At 51.5% G+C, this 20,947-nt stretch overlaps 3 protein-coding genes across 3 annotated transcripts; 1 reads left to right on the top strand and 2 right to left on the bottom strand.

Annotated features, from left to right (window-relative positions):
- Positions 1 to 203: 203 nt before the first annotated feature.
- Positions 204 to 7,958, bottom strand: LOC131284144 (muscle M-line assembly protein unc-89). The gene is given in 9 exon segments (XM_058312998.1): positions 204 to 694; positions 756 to 3,311; positions 3,382 to 3,913; positions 3,950 to 4,220; positions 4,564 to 4,720; positions 4,795 to 5,757; positions 5,833 to 6,627; positions 6,693 to 7,469; positions 7,472 to 7,958. Coding segments are annotated over 9 exon segments (7,029 nt in total).
- Positions 7,959 to 16,338: 8,380 nt separating this feature from the next.
- On the top strand, positions 16,339 to 19,030 carry LOC131287795 (putative fatty acyl-CoA reductase CG5065). The gene is made up of 7 exons (XM_058316878.1): positions 16,339 to 16,362; positions 16,450 to 16,566; positions 17,260 to 17,550; positions 17,623 to 17,836; positions 17,916 to 18,114; positions 18,187 to 18,426; positions 18,496 to 19,030. Exons 1-7 carry the CDS (start codon positions 16,354 to 16,356, stop codon positions 18,866 to 18,868), a joined length of 1,443 nt encoding a protein of 480 aa, XP_058172861.1. The 5' UTR covers positions 16,339 to 16,353; the 3' UTR covers positions 18,869 to 19,030.
- Positions 19,031 to 19,213: 183 nt separating this feature from the next.
- On the bottom strand, positions 19,214 to 20,741 carry LOC131287796 (protein CDV3 homolog). The gene is made up of 3 exons (XM_058316879.1): positions 20,468 to 20,741; positions 19,995 to 20,285; positions 19,214 to 19,833 (listed from the first exon to the last, which is right to left on the bottom strand). The coding sequence occupies exons 1-3, from the start codon at positions 20,642 to 20,644 to the stop codon at positions 19,618 to 19,620; spliced, it is 684 nt and encodes a 227-aa protein (XP_058172862.1). The 5' UTR covers positions 20,645 to 20,741; the 3' UTR covers positions 19,214 to 19,617.
- Positions 20,742 to 20,947: the final 206 nt, after the last annotated feature.

The following is a 20,947-nucleotide window of genomic DNA, read 5'->3' on the forward strand; positions in this document are numbered from 1 at the left end:
CGCGGTTTACAATCACAAAAGTAAATATTTATTTTCCTACCACGATATAAAAGTAACATTCGGTAAAGGGGCAAACTGCCCCGAACCGGCTGTAAAACGATGGATTACACAAATAATGAAAAAGCTTACAGCTAGTTTTGTTTATCTAGTACCTAGACGACACATCTGCATCAGCTTCCCGTCTCTCCCGACAAGGTAGGGTCCTACTCCTCCTCCTCCTCATCCTCGTTTTCCACCTCTGCTTCCTCCTGCTCTTCGCCTTCACCCTCCTCGGTGGCATCCTCGGGTGGTGGCGGTTCCTCGACCACCGGTTCCGGCTCCGGCGTCGGGGGCTTCGGGAGGACACGCGGGGCCTCGTTCTGTACCACCACGTCGTCCATGCGCTTCTTGGGCACGTGTACCACCCTGCCCTCGAAGCGCAGCGGGATGTTGATCTGGCGCGACATCTCCACCTTCTTGACGTCGTTCGTGGCGATGAGCGTGTACTTGCCGCTGTCACGCATCTGCGGATCGTTGATGATCAGCTGCACGGTGGTGACCTTGGTGCCCTGCTCGTAGTAGTGCTGGTTGTAGATCTCGTACTTCTCGCTCTTCTGTACCGGGATGCCGTCGCACATCCAGCGGAAGGTCGGTACCGGGTTACCGCGTACCCGAATCTCCAGGTGCAGATCGTTCGTCGTCGGGTGGTAGTGTTCTGAAAGATTAGGGCATTAGCATCTAGGTTCGAGAAGGTCAGCGGGATGGGGTTCACTTACCTCTCAGCGGGGTGAGGAAGGTTGGCGGTACCAGCTCGACCTCGGCCTTCTTCTCCAGCTCGAACACGGTAATGGTGCACGAGTCGGTCGCCATACCGTTCGCCGTTTTGGCCACGCACTTGTACACGCCCGAGTCCTCCAGGCGCAGGTCCACCAGGTCCAGCGTGCAGTGTCCGAAGCGGGTGACGTCGGAACGGCACCGTGGTCCCATCACCAGCGGCACATCGTCCTTCAGCCAGGTCACCTCGATCTTCTTCGCGTCCGAGCAGCAACAGTTGAGCGTCACGTTCTTGCCCTTCTTGATCGTACCACTGCGCAGGTGCGAGATGAACTCCACCTCGACCGGCTTCTGCCAGTGGCGAACCCGTGGTGTCTCCGGTGGAACCAAACTCTGTCCGCTCGAGATCAGTTGGCTGAGCTTCACCTTTGGTTTACCGTCCGCCGACACTGCCGGCGCTGCAGGCCTCGGTGGTGCCACCGGTTTCGGCTGTTCCACGACCTTCTCCGGCGATTCCTTCTTCGGCAGCTTTCGGCGTAGCTTCTTGATCTTGGGACCACGCTTGGGCGGCTTCGGTGGTGCTTCCTCCTCCTCTTCCTCCACCTCTTCCTCCTCTTGTTCTGCGACATCTGCAGCCGCTTCCGGGACCGGTGTTTTGGCTGGCGTAGCGGGTTTCTCCACCGGTGCCGCTTGCTCCTCTTCGGCAGCTTCCTTTTCTTCCTCCACCTCCTCCTCGTCACTGGTGAGCCCGGGCACGTACTCCTCGTACTCGCTCTCGGCATCCGTGTCCGTTTCCCACTCCCAGAAGCGCTCGGGCGTTTGGCCCTTCAGGTAGTACGAGCCATCCTCGAGGAACACCACCTCCCGATGCTGGCGTGGCTCCGGCGGTTTCTCATCCTCGTACGACGGCTTGGTGCGTTTGTCCGCGTGATGCATATGGTAGAGCGGCATCGCCGCCGCCTTACCCTCGAAGCGGAGCGTGTACTTGAGGTCCTCGGTGCCGAAGTCGTTCATCGCCCGCACCATATAGCGCCCGTTGTCACGGATCTGCGGATTGTGGATGCACAGTTTGTGGATACCGTGCGGTTCGCGAATCTGGATGAACTTCTCGTTGTTCGGGATGATGATACCGTCCAAGTACCACTCGACCCGGATCTGCCCGGTACCCTTGATCTGCGTCTCCAGTATCAGGTCGTCCACACGGAAGTCGTAATGCTGCGTCATGCAGCGCACATACCGCGGGGGTTCACCCTCCGCCACCGGGATGCGCACCGGAGCCGGTAGCACCGTCAACCGGCAGGTGGCACGAATGACCGCGCCTGCCTTATCCTTCACCACCACCTCGTACTCTGCCGAGTCGGCCCGGGACGCACTGTTGAACTGGATCACGCCGGTTCCCTCCTTCGCGTCGGACAAGTTCTTAATCTGCTTGGTGAACTCCATCGGTTCGCCGTTCTTGAACCACTTGAAATCGGCCTTCGAGCCGAGCACGGTGCAGAAAAGGCGCACCGGCTTACCCTCGACGATGCTGATGTCGTGCAGCGTACTGCCGAAGCGAAGTACGGCGCGCGCGTCCACCCGCTTCGTACCGTCCGGATTGAGCTCCGGGAAGAGGCGCAGGTAGCGTTCCTTGCGCTGCTTCTCTTTCTCCACCTCGGAGAGCTCCTCTTGGCCAGCGGGGGTTTCGCCCGCATCCACTGGAGCACTGCTTTCGACCGGGGCTGGCTCTGGTGCCGGAGGTGCTGGTGCTGCCGCGACTGCAACCGGTGTCTCCGTCGACTCCACTGGGACTTCCTCCTGAGCGGGCTGCTGCTTGACGCGCTTCTTGCGCATCTTCTTGATCTTCGGTCCCCGCTTGGGCGGTGGCGTTGGCGCTTCCTCCTCCTCCTCTTCCTCCTCGTCCTCCTCCTCGTCATCCGCCTCGACCGGAGGTGGTTGCTTCGGTGGTGGCGTCTTAATCAGGAAGTCGGGTGAAGGGGACGGACCGACCGGCGGTGGTGGCTCGACCGGCGCAGGCTCCGGTTCGGGGACTACCTCTGCTGGGACCTCCTCCTCTTTCTCTGGCTCGGACACGTACTCCTCGTACTCGCTCGGGGCGCTGGTGTCCGTTTCCCATTCCCAGAATTCGACCGGCGTCTGACCTCGAATGTAGTAGGAGCCATCCTCCAGGAAGACAAACTCCCGGTGGGCCCGCTGCACTGGTTCCGGCTTCGGTGGTTCCTCGTACACACCGTGCTTCATCACGCCCGGATCGTGGTAGGCGATGCCGAACACGTGGCTCTCGGCCACCTTGCGCTCCATAATGCGCCGCACCGCATGCCGGATGACGTCCTTACCGACCACGTTGCTGGCCTGGCACGCGTACTGACCCTCATCCTTGGCCTGCGGGTCGTGGATGGTAAGCTTGAACACGCCATCCGGTTCGCGCATCGGGAAGAACTTCTCGCCGGTCGGATCCTGCAGATCGATACCATCCCGGAGCCACTTGACCGTTGGCGGTGGGTTGCCGCGTACGTTCACCTCCAGAATGAGATCGTTCGTCTGGATGTCGTAGTGCTCTGTGCGTAGAAAGAGAAAATAACGATGAATTGAAGTAGGAGAACAGAAACCTCCCCTACGAGAACTCACCTTTAACGTTGCGCACGAAAGTTGGTGCGACGTACTGCTTCTCCGGTGTCGGGAACACGACCACCTTACAGCTCGTTTCGACCTCACCGGACGTGTTGCTGGCCGTACACTTGTACGTGCCGGAGTCACCCAGCTCGGCGGCCACAATCTGGACCGCACCCACGCCCAGCTTGGTGTCGTTCTTCACATTCTTGCTCCACACGAGCGGAATGTTGTTCTTGAACCACTTGATCGTCGGCTGAGGGCCGACAACCGAGCACACCAGCTTGATGTGCGCCCCCTCGGCAACGGTCTGGTTCTTGAGGTTCGCCTCAAAGTACAGCTTCTGCTTGACCTCCAACACCTTGTGCTTGGTCGGTTCCTCGGCGATCGGACCCGGGATGCGGCCCTTCAGCAGACCCTGCAGGTTCTTGCGCCACTGCTTCGGTTCCTTCTTCTTCTTCACTACCGGCTCCTCGGCCGGTGGGGCCTCACCTTCCGCTACCGGCTGCTCCGGTGCAGGCTCGGCGGTGGCCGCAGCTTGTCCTTCCTCCTCGTTAGTGGCTTCTATCGCCTGGAGTGCCTCGACCACGGCCGAGATGTCCGGCTCCGGACCGCCTGGCAGCTGGCGGGCAACGGAGGCGGCTCGAGAGACCGAACGCGACCGCGTACCATATACGACGCCATCCTCTTCCGAGCGTGTGATCGGCTTGTCGGCGTGATAGATGCCGTGCGTCAGCTGACTCTGGTAGAACTCGCGCCCCTTGAACGTGACCGAATGCTTCAGCTTTTCCTCACCAGCTCGATTCTTTGCCGTCACCACCCAGCGGCCTCCGTCCAGTTTTTCCGGATTGTGAATACTAGAGCGGGAAGGGAAACAATGGCGGTTTAGAATCAACGTGTTCTAGACATGGGGATGGAAAGTAAACAATGGACAGTTCTTTTTACCTTCATGATAAGTGCGAACATGCGTTTCTTCAATGACTGATTCAGAACTCGCCTCAATCCACACGATCGTTTAGACAAGTCGATGAAAATCATGCACTGAAAGATGCGTTGATCAAATCTGTGATGGCTCGTGTTCAAGTTCCGCTAAACCATGACTATGTAAACAACACTAATGAGACGATCTGTTGCTACACGAATCCGTTCGTACGAATTGTGGTGTAAGTAATGATCACTTCAGATGCTTCTAGTCCTCACCTCAGTCGATAAACACCATCTCCTTCACGGGAAATGATGACACGATCGGTTTCGTTGGTGAATTCAATGCCATCCCGCTCCCAGTGCAGCTTCGGATCGGGCACACCGCGCACATGCACCTCCAGGATCAGATCGTCCACCAGGGAATCGTAGTAATCTGGCGAATAGGCAAGAGTTAAGTTAAATTGTCAGGAACCTTTGCCACGCTCGTGTGTCTACGAAGCAGCTTACCGATGACTCTGGTGAACATCGGAACGGTCTCGATGTCCTTCGCCGCGGCAAAGATGTTCACCGTGCAGGCGCATTCGATTTCGCCGAAGCTGTTCTTCGCCACCGCAGTGTACTCGCCCGAATCGGCCTCCGTCGTCGGTGTGATGCGTACGCACCCGAACTCGGCCTTCGTGGCGTTGATGACGGTCTTGCTCCAGACGAGCGGTTTGCCGTTCTTCAACCACTTGTACGTCGGCTGCGGGCCGGTGACGCTGCACGTCAACTTCATGATGTTGCCGGCCGGGGCCGTCTGGTTCTTCAGCTTCGTCTCCCACATGAGCCGGTTCTTGGAGTCGCGAATGATGAACGGCTCGACCGGGCCATCCTCGAAGCGCTTGCGTCCCATCGCCTTAAACGCTGGCTTCGGTTTCGGGGCGGACGATGCTTGTTCCGCCGGTGCCGGCGCGGTCTCCCCCTGCTCTGTACCGTCCTCGGTTGTGGTCGTCGGCTCCGCCGAGGTGCCGTCCGCCTCCGCCGCTTGTCCCTCGCTCGGTGCTGCCGGTTCGCTGGGAACTTCTGTCGCTGGCTGTGCGCTGGTGGGCTGCGGTACGTCCGCCGTTGGTTGCGCCGGTTCCGCCGTCAGGTGTAGACTAGCCGCTTCCTTGTTCTCGAGACGCCTTTTAAAGTAGTCCGCGTGCTCGATGTGCTGTACGTGAATGAGCTTGTCCTTGCTGGTGAAGCTCACCTCGTGCGTCACCTTCGCCGTGCCACCGTCGTTCGTCGCCTGGCACTCGTACACGCCGCAATCGTCCGGCACCGGCTTGTGGATGCACAGCTGGTACACGCCGTTCGGTTCGCGGTTCACGAGCAGCTTCTCGCCGAGCGTCACCTCCTCGCCATCCTTGAGCCATCGGATCGTCGGCTTCGGGACGCCGTGCACGTTCACCTCGAGCACCAGATCGTCCGCGCGGATGTCGTAGAACTCTGTGCGTGGGGAACGAAAAGTTATGTAAAAACCGGGGCCATTCTCTCACTGGAGGTCGGACAATAGATACGCACCTTTCACCGCCCTCGTGAAGGTGGCGGGCGTTGTTTCGGCCGACGGCAGCGTGATCACCTTGAGCACGCACGTCGTCTTCACCTCGTTGAAGCTGTTCTTCGCCGTGCAGGTGTACTCGCCCGCATCCTTGCTCGTCACACCGTTGATCACGATCTGCCCGATCGCACCACTGTTCATCAGCTTGATGTGGTCGCCGAAGTCGATGGCGCGCCCGTTGCGCTGCCACTTGAACATCGGCATCGGACCGTTCGCCGAGCAGGTCATCTTCACCACCGTTCCCTTCTGCGTGGTGATGTTGTGAAGCTGGCCGGCCCAGCTGAGCTTGTTCTTCGAGTCGCGTATGACGAACGAGTCCTCAACGTACGGCTCCTTCACCTCCTCGTCACGGCGCGACCGGCCACCGCCCGCCAGCCGTTCCTGGGCTTCCTTTTTGAAGCGCTGCTCGTCGCGTTTACGCTCCTCCGCTTCCTCCTCGGTCAGGAGTTTGCGGTCCGCGTTGGTGATACCCGGCAGGCGCATGTACGGCACCTTTTCGGCGAAATCGACCACATGCGTGATCGTACTGCGGCCGGCCTCATTCTCCGCGATACACGTGTAGCATCCACTGTCCTCCGGGGTAGGATCGTAGATGTTCAGCTGGAATATCTCGCCACCCTCGTACGTGGCTCCGATGCGCTGGTCCAACGCGATCGGCACGTCATCCTTGAGCCAGGTCACGGTCGGGATGGACCAGTACTTCTGGAACATGATCGTGCACTCAATGACCAGATCGTTCAGCTGATGGTGATAGTAATCTGTGAGGAGTGGAAGAACGTTAGCGACCCGTTTGAACCCAAGGGACCTCAAGGGATAGACTTGCCTCTAACTTTAACGAATACTGGAAGCAGACAGTCGGCCTTCATCGCGTCGTACACCTTGACGCGGGCGATCGACGGTATCTCGCCGGCCCGGTTCTTCGCCAGTATCGTGTACTCGCCGGCGTCCGAGTGCTTGAGGTCCTTGATGGTGAGCGTGTGCAGCCCGTCGACGGCGGTCGTCTGTAGGTTGGCGGTCCGCTCGATGGGCGCATCGTTCTTCAGCCACCGCACCGTCACCTCCAGCCCCTCGATCGTGCACTGCAGCTTGATCGTCGAGCCGGTAGGGGCGCTCCGGTCGGTTAGCTTGGTGAGGTACCTCGCCGGGCGCGACACCATGCGCAGCCGCTGGAACTCGGCATCCTTCTCCTTCTCGGTCGGTTCTGGCGTTTTCTCCTCGCCCTGCTCGAACTTCAGGATCGCGATCTCGTCCTCGTCCTCGTGGAACACGCGCCACGCGGAGGGATCCACTTCGTCCACCGACATGCTACTGTAGGATAGTACTGAGGACGATTCGTCCAACTCGCTTAAAGATCCCTCCGATTCGTCGTCTTTTAAATCAGAATCCTCTGCCTCCGCCTGCTCGTCGGCGCCCGCCGCTTCGGGCTCCGGCTCGGGTTCGGCCTGCGATTCCTCGGCGACGACATCTTCGACTTCTGCGTCGGCCGATTGCTGCTCGGCGGGTGGCTCGTCGTCGGCCGCTACCCCGCCATCAACCTCAGCAGCTTCCCCTGCCCCCTCCTGGGGTTCGTTTTGCAGGCTATCTTCTCGCTCATCGGTCGAAGTTTTTTTTTGTCCTCGCCGTCCTCCTCGATCGCTGGCAGGGCCTCAACCATCGGCATCACCACCAGCTCGGGCCGTTCCTCTTCCTCCTCGACGATCGTCACCTCCACCACGGTCGAGATATCCTTGCAGGACGCCTCGTCGATGACGCAGCCGGACGAGAAGAAGAGCGACACGTACTCGTCCACGTTCGTCACGCCGCCCGACACGTCCATCACCAGCGCCTTGTCGATGATGGCCTTGCAGGACGCCACCTGCACGTTCCGGTTCTCGCCGATCTCGAACGGGGACTTCTCGCGTATCAGCATCATCTCCCGGCGCAGCGGATCGTCGGCTCGGAGCCGCGAGATGGAGCGGGACCGGCGGTCGCGGGACGGCTCCCGGGAGCGGGTTCCTTCACGCGAAACCGACCCACCCTCGCCTACCGGCTCCTGCCCGGTTACGATCACCTGCGGGATGCCCTCGTCGGCGTTCTGCTTGCGTACCATTCTGGCGTCGGGCACTTCGACCTGTGATTTCGTCACCCTTCCCCGCTCTCTTCCCTTTTCAACCAAAGCCGACCTCACCGCTCAACTGTATACGTCACCAGAGCACACAAGCACACACACACCCACACTCACAGCTGACAGAAACTAAAACCTTCGTTGGCGGATCGATGCGAATCGAACTGTTTGTCGAGGACCTCAAGGACCGGCGGCAGACGTCTCACTAGCGCTTGCTGGCCCTGGCCGTGGGCATTTTAAATAACCCGAAGGAACAATTCATTGTCAATAGCGCAACACGAACGCTTTCTAATTTTAACACCCGAACGAAGGACTACCCCCTCGGTCACCTCTCGTGTTTCGCCCTTAGTGGACCCCCTTTTCCCTTCGAACGCAATATTGGCAGCCGTTCTAGGTATACTCTTTACGAACATATTCCCTTTGCTGCGCGCGATCAGTCGATCGATCGGATTTTCGATCGGTTTCGAGTGAGAATTTGCGTTCTGTTTTGACGCCTACGTGGGAGAACTCACGCTTCGGTAGGATTTAATTGGGTCCTGTGCGCAAGACGGTAGGATTCGTAACCAGAAATGCAACTTATTTGCATCTCGCCGATGAACTTCCTGAATGGTTTTGCGTAGTTGGGCACCACATCACACGCTACCTGTATAGAAACGTAGTGCTCAGGTAAAGGGCACGATTGATGATGAAAATAGTGTAACGAAAAGCAATAAGAAAAATAGATTTGGGCAATCTTGAAAGGCAATTTCAACACAAGATAGAAGACAACCGAAAATCTGTTATTTATCTTTAAAATATTTATAGTGGGTTTCTATGATATCATATTTTTAATCCTACTATTATAACTTATAACATTAGCCGTTTGATCAACATTATAAAGCCAATTATCAAAAATAATAACAGTAATAAAAAAAGGAAAAAAAATATCGACAGATCAACATAACTCTACTGTCTTCTCTGTCCCGTTGAGGAAAAATTAAGTTGGTCCTCAAATGATCAGAAAAAGCGGCGATAAGTGGCGAAATGTCTTTAAGCAAAGTCTAATAATGAATAGAAACTGCAATATGAATAAAACGCCTGGCAAACAAGTGAAAGTTTCAACGAGGCTCGGCCACCGAAGCCATCGATGGTTGGTGGAAAACCTACAGAAGCTAAGAGACCATCGGGAGAAGCGAAAACATCCAGTGTCACTTTTCCGCTTACGCAATGGGTGCGCAAGACGGTCCGGTTTGCAATGTGCTAATTTTCAAAAGTCAATTTATCTATAACGGGTTTGTTTCGTGAAAACTTTGGCCCGTTCGTCGTGGCTAATTTTGACGCGGATCGAATAATGCATTTTATTACAATCCAAGTAGATAGAAATTGGCAGTGGGTTTAGATTAAATCAAGCAATCAATTTGGATGGAAAAAAATCAAATACTTTAAGAGCTAAAGAAAAGCATTCCGCGGTCACCGTATAAGGAAATGCAAATTAGGCTTATCTTGTCGTGTTTTTATCCGTGTGCGACGAAAGCTCAAAGAACAAACACGTACGCAACGCCATGACGCAATGATCGGTTCGCATCTTCATCGGTTTATTGCATTTCTGCGTCGATCGCGATCACCTTGATCTTTAAAAATAAAGCTTGCATTCGAACAGCGCTGCAAATGCACCGATCGGCGCTCGGACGTTGCGGGCGTTTGGTTTGTCAAGTTGTTTGTCCGTATCGTGACCGACTCGGTTTTGCCAGCCTCCATTATGCAATCGTCAAATGATTTCATTTCATACCATCGTCGTTAGTCAGTGCAAAGAAGAAGTAAAACAACTAACATAAAATAAAATAAATAAAAACGCCGCGACGCAAACACTCGAGACCATGGTCGAGGAAATGTGGCGTACACATTTTGCCAGCGAAATGGGGAATGATCGATCGGTTTGCCAACGGCTTTTTCCATCGAAAAGCCAGCACCGTTCCAACGTGGACCTTCACGATGAAGAGCTAGTCAAACACGTTTCTCCTACAAGCAAAGGCACGAATCACAAACTATCAAGTGTCATGCATGGCACAATTCATGCGCAAAACCTGCTGTATAAGCATCGCATTGACCAGAGTACTGGGAGTGGGTCATATCGCCATATTTTGACTAATTTAATTTATCTGAATTTTCTCAACGTTATATATTTGCTGCAAAGAATTTTTCATACATATTTGTTGTAATTTCCATGGTTCGCATTATCAATGCTTGTTTGTGTAGTCTTCACGGTTCCTTTCCACTGCGACATCTTTGCCCAACCTGAAGGCTTCCATTAGTGTGTGTATGTGCGTGTGTCAGCAATACCGTACGCACTTGATCAGATGTCAGGGCATCATCTTGACAACGAAATTCCGCACGAACCGGCACAAACGCCATTGCACGGCACACACGTACACTTCATTTACGTCCCTTTCCCTCGTTGTCGACCCTTCCGTCCCCACCGCTCGGACCGCTCATTAGCGGTACCGATGCAGTAACCGGGTGTCGGCGACGGCGCTGCCAACGGAACACCTCGAGCGTATTGACCCTTAAGGTGCACGTGCACCCCCACCGTGGCAGCGATGTGGTTGAGGACGGATCGCGGATGACCGATGCGAGCAGGGCTTGAACGGCGATGCCCGATCGGCGATAGGCATCTGAAACGCGCGTTTGGCCGATTAAACCGATTTTCCCGTTTGTTACACTTTTAGCTCGCGACCGGTCGACCTTGTACTTGTCACTGATTCCTGCGGACAAACTGAACCTGAGGAGAAGTGGTTTTTCCTTTTCATTAAATGGTGCATTTTTTGCGCCCTTCAGTTCACACAACAACTCAGATACTGAATGAATGCTGGTAGATAAACAGAACCACCGAGATGATGCCGCAAACATCGTTCTGAGTGCACGAAACGAAAGGAAATAAAAACGCAAGGTGCAGTCTGTCCTTCCAGTTGTATGCAGTTAGTCGTTCACACAAATGGCTGTTTTCGGAGCAAATCTGACGCCCCGAAAGTCCGTAGCCATTGGCGTGTGAAAAGTGCCGCATAATCGGTAATTGGCCTCCATTTAATTATGATTAAACAATGGTTTACGTTTTTCTGGCATCCGTTCAAGTAGTTGCCATTTTCGTTCAATTTTACATAATTTAACAGTATTGTGCAGCGAACTGTTGCAAATGAAGCTCGCTGCAAACCGAAGAATGATGTCACCATCGCAAGGCCTCCATCTTGCAATTATCGAAACCGTCTCTTCCGTTTCGCAGCCGACAAGACCAGCATCATCATCTTATGAAAATTCCGGCGAGCTTTGCCCTCGAGCAGCATCAGCATGGAAACCGCAGTTTGGAACTGCCGTACACTCCTTCTGCCACCATCCCATGGTTCGAGATTTCAGCTGGATTGGATCTCGTTCCTTTGCCCGAACATGCCCGACGGTCGAGGCAAAGAGAAATTTATCGAGTTGCTTTATCGATGTCATTTAAATGAAAGCTCCGGTCGTGTGCCCGGTCGTGTGTTTAAAGCGGGAACCATTGCGTAACCCTTTAGGGAGCGTAGGTTTAATGGCAGTGGCTTAGTCACGCTTGGCTGGTTTATACTATCCGCGTACCAACTCCGGTTGACGATGCGGAAGTGAAATACATGGAACATGCACCTACGAGCAACATAACTTTGTTTTCTGTTTCAACCCGGCCATTCGTTGGCTTTTTATTTCCACGCGAAATTAAACGGTAGTAAACGCTCGTGGACGCGTCGCTCTGGATGAGTCCTAGACCTAGACCTATGCGATGGTGGTGGACTAAAATTCAAATTTCTCTCCATTCTGCGATGGAAAAGGTCAAGTCATCATTGGTGGTCAGCAATGGGACAGCGAACGGCGGTGGGATTTAAAACAAAACGGCAAACTGAAAGTGGCAAATCGTTCGCAAACGTCCTTGACAGTGAAATTTAGGAATGATGTTGTTAAGTTTTGCCGGAACGGCTCGGTAGACGATTGGGAGGCGCACCGGTCATTTGTCACATCGTCGTGTTATTTATATTTGGTATATCTTAAAATAAGATCGTTAATCTTCAATGAATTACTCCAAAAAGTTACCTTATTGAGAGCAAGGTAAGGTAACAACTTAGAAAGCTTCATAGGAACATGTTTATCAAATTGATTCGAATGGATTATAATAATTTTTATATGGCCAAATAGGAATAAAATAAATTTCACAATTTTAAAATAAAATAAAAAAATTTTTATACAAGAAATTTGGAGAAAACATACCATATGATTAGCATAGATATCGTTTGAACCTTTTCAACCACTCTGCTGCATTTTCTTGCGCCCCGTTATTACGTGATCGTAGAAATCAAAAGCCCTTAAATATTGAGTGGTACCGTATTACATTATGTGTTCCAACATTGTGACCATTTGAATATTTCTACCCCTTTCCATACCCCGCTGCTTCAACTTCTCTGTGGTATCGACTGTTGGAAAGGTTGAGATTTTGTAAATCTCCAGGCATGCTGAGGTTTTTGAAGTGATCTGATGCTATCTCTACGATTGGAAGATAATTTTTCCTAGTGTTTCTTCGCTCCTAGCAATTCTCCAATTGCACCTGGCGTCGGTAGCTGTTAACGAGACCCAAGACCACTGTCCGTTACTGATCCTCAGCATGGGGCTAGCTGAAAAATCTCTATGGGCACCAATCATGAAAATTATGCAATAAACACCCAATTGAATTTCATGCCTCCACACACCTTTCGCCATCTGGAAGATGGCGTTGGAAGTCTTAGGGGGGCAAAAAAGTAAGGATACATAGAGCCAGACACGGGTAGTCAACAAACAGGTTTGTTCCGTGTTGTGGCAAAGTGTTTTACCCGCCGAAAAATGGAATCCGCGAGTTTGGTAAAATGATCTTGCGGCCATAACTTCGTCAGATTCAGACTCCCGCCACCGGGTTTCGTGAACGTTTTGTAGCTGTCCAACCAATCGATAGCTGATAGTGGCATTAGCATTGGGGAGAGACTTTTCATTGCGGCTCATAATCTAAGGCGGAGACAAGTCGTTACGGAATCCGATGAACTATCGATTTAAAGTATAATGAAAGTAGAAAACCTTAAAACAGCGTGGGACTTATGCGCATATAACCTTATCAACGAAAAGTTTGAAAACAGGTTTCCCGCTGGGCTTGCATCGGGCCGGTTTCGAGTGCATCCTATGTCGGGCAGCTTTACGGTCTTTCCTTTTGCGACCGTCCGGTGTCCACACCACACATGTTGCTGCATCGGAGCGACGGGGCGGATGAATACAATTTGAATATTTCAAACCAGATTGCTGGATATTTCGGGGCGATATAGAGAGGAACCTGCGTTGCACAACCTCCGTCACCGCACGGTATGAAGAGCGCTCGAACCGCGAGCCGCACATTTGAACCGGGTCAACACGGGCGACCAAAAATCTGGGCCGCCCTGAGTGCGTTTGCCCCGGCCACTCCAAACGGCCTCTCCGATCGGCGTTCGATGCTTTAAGTAGGCAGGTTGAAGAAGAAGGTTTCTCCGGTTTCTCAGGGCCAGCCAAGTGCGGCAGAAATGCGTCGACGGATCGCGGCATATATTGCCGAACGCCCGAACCGTAGGTCATTAGGAGGCGGCTGCACACCACCGGCGTGTGCCTCACCTTCACCGTCGGTGCGTTATTCCATGCGTTGTTGTTGTTGTTGGTGGTGGTGGCAAAAAGTGAGGTGTTTTTTTTACATTTTCTTTCTGTATTATTACGCAAAATTCCGTGTTCATTTTGGGCCGCCAAAAGCGCCATTTGCGCTCTCGGAACGCGAGATCGGGTAGTCCGAGTGGCGGAAAATTTGATCATCCATCCACCAATACATGCACGGTGGGAGCTTTCGGTACGACACAGTAAAACCAACAACAAGAAGAAAAGTGCCCTTATGGGTTTCCACAAACAACGGCGAACATAAATGCATCAACCAACGTCCAGCCAAAGAGTGCATCGCGAGAAAACAACACAGCATGTTTGCGAATGTTGGTACGTTGGTTTTGCAACCGGAAAGCCATCGCATAGCCAATGTCAACAAGGAAGGGCCATTTGGCGAATCGGGGGACAATGTTGGTTGGTATAATGGAATGGTTCAAGAGCCAGCCTCCCTTTTGTCAGCTCGCAGCCTTTTGAGATAAAGATAGGTTCAATTCCAAATGACACAAACCATACCAGAACACAACACTTTTACGCTATTAGTTGGACAACTTGCTCTTCCTCGTTCAACGCGTCGCGATCTCATGTTCACATATCGTTCAATGGCGATCGCCACGTGTTGTGCGAGGACTTTCACTGAAAGAGGTAAGTAAAGCTTCAGCCTCGGTGTGCCGGGGGGTGGTATGTAGAGGGAGGAGGATTAAATCTCAGCTGGTAAGGGAATTATGGATCCCCCCCCCACCCCAACACACAACAGGCTCCACGCCGACACGCGGATGCTTCGCGCGTAGTATGCATTCACAAACCCAAACGGTGACCCACGGTTCACCGTCGCTTGCTCTCCCCCGTACACAAACGCCCGGCGTTCGGTAGTGGCGAGCCTCGGTTGGGGTTTTGGAGCAGCAAATCGGGCAGTCTACTCTTGGAGCCCCGGGCCAGAGCATCGGTAGTCGTTAGCTGGACCGCGTGTGGTGCGGAGTGTAGTCGTTTTTAACCCAGTTCGTTGAGAGTTGTGCGATCGTTAAGACGCGACGTTCGTTTATTAGCAGCAGTGGAGCGGTGGTGGTGGTGTTAGTGGTGGAGCCTAGCCCCCGAAAAAGTTGACCAAAATTTACGCTCAGCCAGTGGTGTCCGAGTGGCGTTTCATTGATTGTGCTTTTTCAAGGCGAATTATTTGCCAAACTCAAGTGCTTGCGTAAAATATTGGATCCCAAAATGGCAGGTAAATCATCGAGTGGAAGCTATATGTTTCTTGTTGAAGCGGAAATTTCTTGGATACGCATGTGATATGCTAAAGAAACAGCTAAAAGGCGGGAAAGAGGGTAGCCACCATTTTTTTTATTGTTATTTTGTATATAATGCCGAAGCTCAATAGACCGGAAACTGACCGTGGCACGGAGGGAAATGTAAAACTATACGGCCATAAATCAGTGGATAAACAACTTTTCAGCGTCTACAACCCGGCAATGCCCGTTTGACGTAGTCGACGCAGGGAGACCAGCTACCAAAGGCTCCCACCGCCGTCGTGTGAGCCCGTTCGTTGCAAAACCCAAAACGTGTTCGCGGCGTAAACGTGCTGCGCACAACACACGCGACGGGCTCGGAAGAAACCCTCTAATGGCGTGAAGGGGTGAAAAAAAAACAAACCAGGGAGAGATCTGATGCGGAATAGTGAGAGGCCATCGGCCTAGAACGCCAGCACCGGACGTGTTTTGCGAGTTTTGCATGCGTGAATGGGCGGAAAAATCTGGAAAAACTTTGCCCCATCGCCAGCCTTGAACCGATGGGGCTTTTGGTTGGTGTTAAGAATGACCGCGTGACTTCGGTGTTACGCACGCTAACCTGGCAAAGGTGCCCTGCGAATGCAGTTTCCATATGGGCTGTTGCGTATGGCAGAATGGCACGTGCTGAGTTGCAGGTACGGAAAACTCTCCAAGCGATTAGCACGCGTTCACTTTCGTTTACGTCGAAAAACAAAGTGTAAAAAGCGGCTAGGCCATGGTGGGGAAATCGGCGTGACCTTGCAAGTGCCTAGAGCATTTCCATACCCTTGTGCTGTAAGACGCATACGTTCGATTCGCATCTCTGTTTAAGGACGGATTTTTTTTCCTCCTATCGCTCGGAACGGACATTTGGCGAATCATTCGAGTTACGAGAAACTTCTAAGGTGTTCTTCCCGTAGAGGTAGGTCAGGATGACGACAGTTTCATGTTCGGGTTTTTTTTACTCCTGCCCAATGAGATGATGTCGAACGTCTCGGCTAGATAAAAAAAAGACAATTTCACCTAAAACGTGTGGCAACGAGAAAAGATGCTGATGAATACCCACCGGTGTCCACCGTTCCGGGCTGTGGCTCCTCAAATTTATGCCGCGCATTTCAACCCACCTGGTTGGGGGGCACACGTGAAAGGTTGGGTGGTGCGCACTCGTAGAAAGTAATGAATTTATTTATTTAAAAAATTGACTTATTCATTTTTACCTCCACTTCACTTGCATCGTTTACAAAAGCTTAGAGCAAAAGATTGTCGAAATAGTGTTATTTCTAAAAGATGCACATACGTTAACAAACTTTCAACAATGCGGCAATTTGGAAAATTTATATTATTTTATTCTTCCAGACCTTGTCAAAAGTACCCCGGTGCAGAAATGGTACAAAGGAAAAACAATCTTCGTAACCGGCGGTTCAGGATTTATGGGCAAGGTAACGGGTTACGATCGCAATAGCTTTTCAAATCGATTTGGTACGCATTGGGACAATTTAATTTATGCTCTTACACCCATCCCTTAGGTGCTGCTGGAGAAGCTGCTCTACTCCTGTTCCGATCTGGAACGCATCTACGTGCTGATGCGCCCGAAGCGCGGCAAGTCGCCCCAAACCCGTATCGACGATTGGTTGAAATTGCCGGTAAGTTACCATAAAGGAATAGAGGATGAATGGGTTTTGCTATTTAATAACAAAATCTTATCCTGTTTTTAGTTTCAAGTTTCTAGATAAAAATCTTTTGAATGACGCTCAATTTTTCAATTTAATGTTTATTTCATTCATAGTGAAATTGATATTGTACTATATTTATTTTTAAAAAATTAGCAATTAGTTGAAAAAATGAACAATGAAAAACTGTAGCGAATATCCTACTAATATTGACTACAAAATGTGCGCACCTCAATCCGTAACATACGTTAATTCTCTCGCGAGATCGGCAAGATGAATGATAGCTTATGAGGGATTGCTTCAGCACCCTCTTGACGTCAATATCGACAGTGATTACTGATCGCTGTTGGAGGCGCACCCAACCCAGGGTATACTTCCCCCTCAAGGACAAAAATGGGTTTCAACATCAGCTGGCGAAAAGGGGGGAAAAAATTACATTTCATCTTCACAATTACTCCCGGACAACGAGTACACGGTGATCCGTGTGTTCGACCTTTGCGAAGAATAATTGGAGCCGTGTCGGTTAGGTGCGCGCAGGATAATTAAGCTGCAATCATTAGCTGATGGTTTTGGATGGATTAATATTGATTATTTAGTGGAAAACTCCCAACATTAAGTGCGAAACCAAAAGGAAATAACGCTTATCTGATGGTGTTTTTTTCGCAGGTCTTCAAGCGCATCCAGGAGGAAAAGCCGCATGTCTACAAGAAGCTTGTGCCGATTCCGGGTGATGTGACGAGCGAACGGCTGGGCATCAGCCCGGAGCACGAGAAGCTGCTGATCGAAACGACCGACATCGTGTTCCACTGCGCCGCCACGCTGAAGCTCGAGGCGAAGCTGAAGGACGCGATCGAGATGAATACGGTCGGGACGAAGCGCATCTTGGACCTCTGTCAGCAGATGAAGCACCTGACGGCGCTGCTGCATTTGTCCACCGCTTTCTGCTACTGCGATAAGGTAGGGTGTGAGGGGGTTTGGAGTCGGCGACCCGGTTAAACAATAACCAGTTAATGCTTTTCCAAATGGCAGGAAGTACTCACCGAGAAGGTGCACGACTTCCACCACAATCCGTACGATCTGATGCGTACCGTGGAGTGGATGGACGAGAAGGCGCTCGATAAGATCACGCCGAACCTACTCACGCCTCATCCGAATACCTACACCTACTCGAAACGCCTGGCCGAGATGCTGGTGCGCGACGTCTATCCCAATCTGCGCATTTGCATCGTGCGGCCCAGTATCGGTGAGTTTCGAACGGTGGGTGATTCTACGTAAGAGGGCCGATAATGAATGAATCCCTGTTTCTCTGCTCTCTGGAACAGTGTGTCCTGCGAATGCAGAACCGGTTGAAGGATGGGTCGATAGCTTGAACGGTCCCGTCGGTATAATGGTGGCCGGAGGCAAGGGTATCATCCGCTCGATGCTCTGCAATGGCGAATACAACGCCGAAGTCATACCAGTCGATTTGGCCATCAATGGACTCATCACGATCGCTTACACCTTAGGCCAGATGGCGGAGATGTACGTACACTGGAGCATAGGGGAGCCCAATCAATCATGTGTATCTAACTGTCGAAATTTGTTGTGTTCCAGGCCCAAAGAAATCCCGGTATACAACATCACGTGCCGGGAGACGAAACGGACGACCTGGAAGGAAGTGCTGGACCTGGGCAAGCAGACCGCATACGAGTATCCTTTCGAGGCTGGCGTCTGGTATCCGGATGGAGACATTACGATGAACAAAACGTACCACACCATGTGCGTTATCTTCTTCCACTGGTTGCCGGCGTACCTGATCGATTTCCTTATGTTCTGCTTTGGTCAGAAGCGTTTGTAAGTGTCGGTGTCGCGAGACAAATATAAATTTCCCATTCTCACACCGAACTCCCGTTCTCATTTCAGCATGTGCCGCATACAGAACATGGTGACGGAGGGGTTGAGTTTGCTGCAGTTTTTCACCACCCGCCAGTGGGACTTTAAATCGCACCAGTATCAGGCGATCGAGAAAAATCTCACGCCCGACGATAAGCGTATCTTCACGATGGACGTCGACGCGATCGACACCAAGGACTATCTGCGGCGGATCATTCTCGGCGGGCGGCAGTTCTGCATGAGGGAACCACTGTCGACACTGCCGAAGGCTCGCATCCAGCTGAAGTTTCTGTACGTGCTCGATAAGGTTGCGAAGGCGTTCATGCTCTACCTGATGCTGTGGCTGTTCCTTACGGTCACCGGACTTCGGGCGCCAGTGTACGAAATGTTCGGATGGTCGTGAAAAGGGGTTTTTACTGTGTCCAAAATTCAATTTCTCAAACTCAAAAATCAGCTGGGAACGGTTTAATTTTTGTTTCGTTTTTACTGCCTAAGTAGTTTGTTGTGTGTCGCTAGCAGTTTTCCTTTTGTTTTTATTCGTTTCAGAACAACATGACAATAAATGAAAAAAAAAAAATACCTAACATAATCGGACTTGTTAACGATGAGTTCTTGTGAGTGCAAACTTAATGGTCCGTAGCATCGCTAATTGTGGTTGTTTGCAAAATGATCGTCAATATAACTTGCATTTAGTTTGACTTGCTCTCGGATTGTTTTTCTATCAACAGGAAAACATACTTGAAACGCGTTTTTAATGTGTGTCATTAAATCAATGTCTGCTGGAGCAGTTTAGCTTTATTTTAATTGTATTATATTCCTTAGCTGTGTTCTATACATTCCGCGGGGGCAACGGCAACAGAAAAACAAACGAAACCAACCCAATACAAATCGCCGTAAGCAATTGGGATATTCTAGAAACAAAGTTGATTTGTTCAGCGGACTTGACTTGCCGCATAGGTAAAGAAGTATACTGCCATTCAAAGGGACCCTTTTGACCAGAATGGTGCAAAAAAGTAAAACAACACGACCATCGACCGAGATGCTGAATATGCAACCGAAAAAGATTGGAGAGGATTTGAAACCCGGCAGAGCGGAAGCGAGAGGAGTGGAGGAAAATACGAAGGCGATTCTGGGGAACCAGACTTCGGTCCCCTAGCTCGCGTCGTTGCTCAGCGAGGTGAACCGATTACCGACACTGACCTGGCCGGATGATGATGGCTCGACCGCTTTTACGCGCCCGCCGTGTTTGACGTCCTCGAATGTAGGATCTTTCTTGGGCAGCTTCGGGGGTTCCGGCTTATCCATGCCCAGTGTTGGGAAGTATTCTTCGCTCTTTAAATCTGGTGCGCCCTTCTTTTGTTTGGCTCTCTGTACCGGCAGTGAAGCGAACGTTTTGGTTTTGTTCCAAGGCGTGTGGACAAAGGTAAACAAATGAGAATTAGTAATCGATTCACAACATAGGGGTAACTTCCGGTAAGATCGAGAGCACAAACGATGTGTTCGATGTTATTTGCACATATGTTACTTACAAGATTTTTCAAAGCAGGACTAATATAAACATTGCTTGTGGCGGCCGCCGGTTCGACAACCGAAGGAACTTTGGCGCGTGCCGCGGCAGTTGCATCTAGTTTATTCCATGGCTTGGTGGGATCGCGATCGCCTCCCTCTCCGCCTCCTTCCCCGTCATAGTTCGCATCATTTGAATCGCCCAGATGATCGGGATCGTTAAGATTCGATTCATCGTCTATTGTCAGCTGTGCCAGTTTGAGTCCAGTGTAGTCTTTCTTTTGCTCCTTCACTTCCATCCATTCGTCGTCTTGCTGTTTGGAGCAAGCATTGGGCGGAAACGATGTAAGTTGACGCGACGAAAGAAGAAAAGAAGACCAATAATCAATCACGAAGCCAACCGGGGAGGCGGCGCAGGGTAATCAGCGACACTGTGATTGCCGACAAGGGCAGAACCTCGCTCGTGGGCCTATGCACACAGTTTTTCCATACAAACCTGCTTGGAATCTGCTTTATTCTCCGCCGGTTCGATCGGTTTCATTTTCATTTTACTCTCCACGGCCTTCTTCGACGTGTCATCCAACTGCTTGGCAATTTCCTCGGCGGTGACAAACTTTTTGGGCTTGCCCTTCTTTTTGTCTTTCTTCGCGAAGAAATCGTCTAGATCGGCCATCGTGAAGGCAGCAGTGCTTCAAATGGTACAATACAGCTTCGAAAATTCGCACTATTTCGCACGCACGGCCGTGTGTAAATTTCCTCGTGTCGCTCGCGATACTGAATTTTAGAAGTGAAATGACATATGGGGTAGGGATCGCTAAATTGATCCGATTTTGACATAACTCGCCTGGCAGCAAATTTAGCAAGCGGGGGCCAACTTCACGCACATTGAAAAGAAACAAAATTGCTAATTTTCGGACGATGCATTTTTGTGATGCTCTTATATTTATTATAATTATTACTTGTACTCAATATCTGC

This window comes from Anopheles ziemanni, chromosome 3, assembly GCF_943734765.1.
Source record: "Anopheles ziemanni chromosome 3, idAnoZiCoDA_A2_x.2, whole genome shotgun sequence".
Lineage (NCBI taxonomy): Eukaryota > Metazoa > Arthropoda > Insecta > Diptera > Culicidae > Anopheles > Anopheles ziemanni.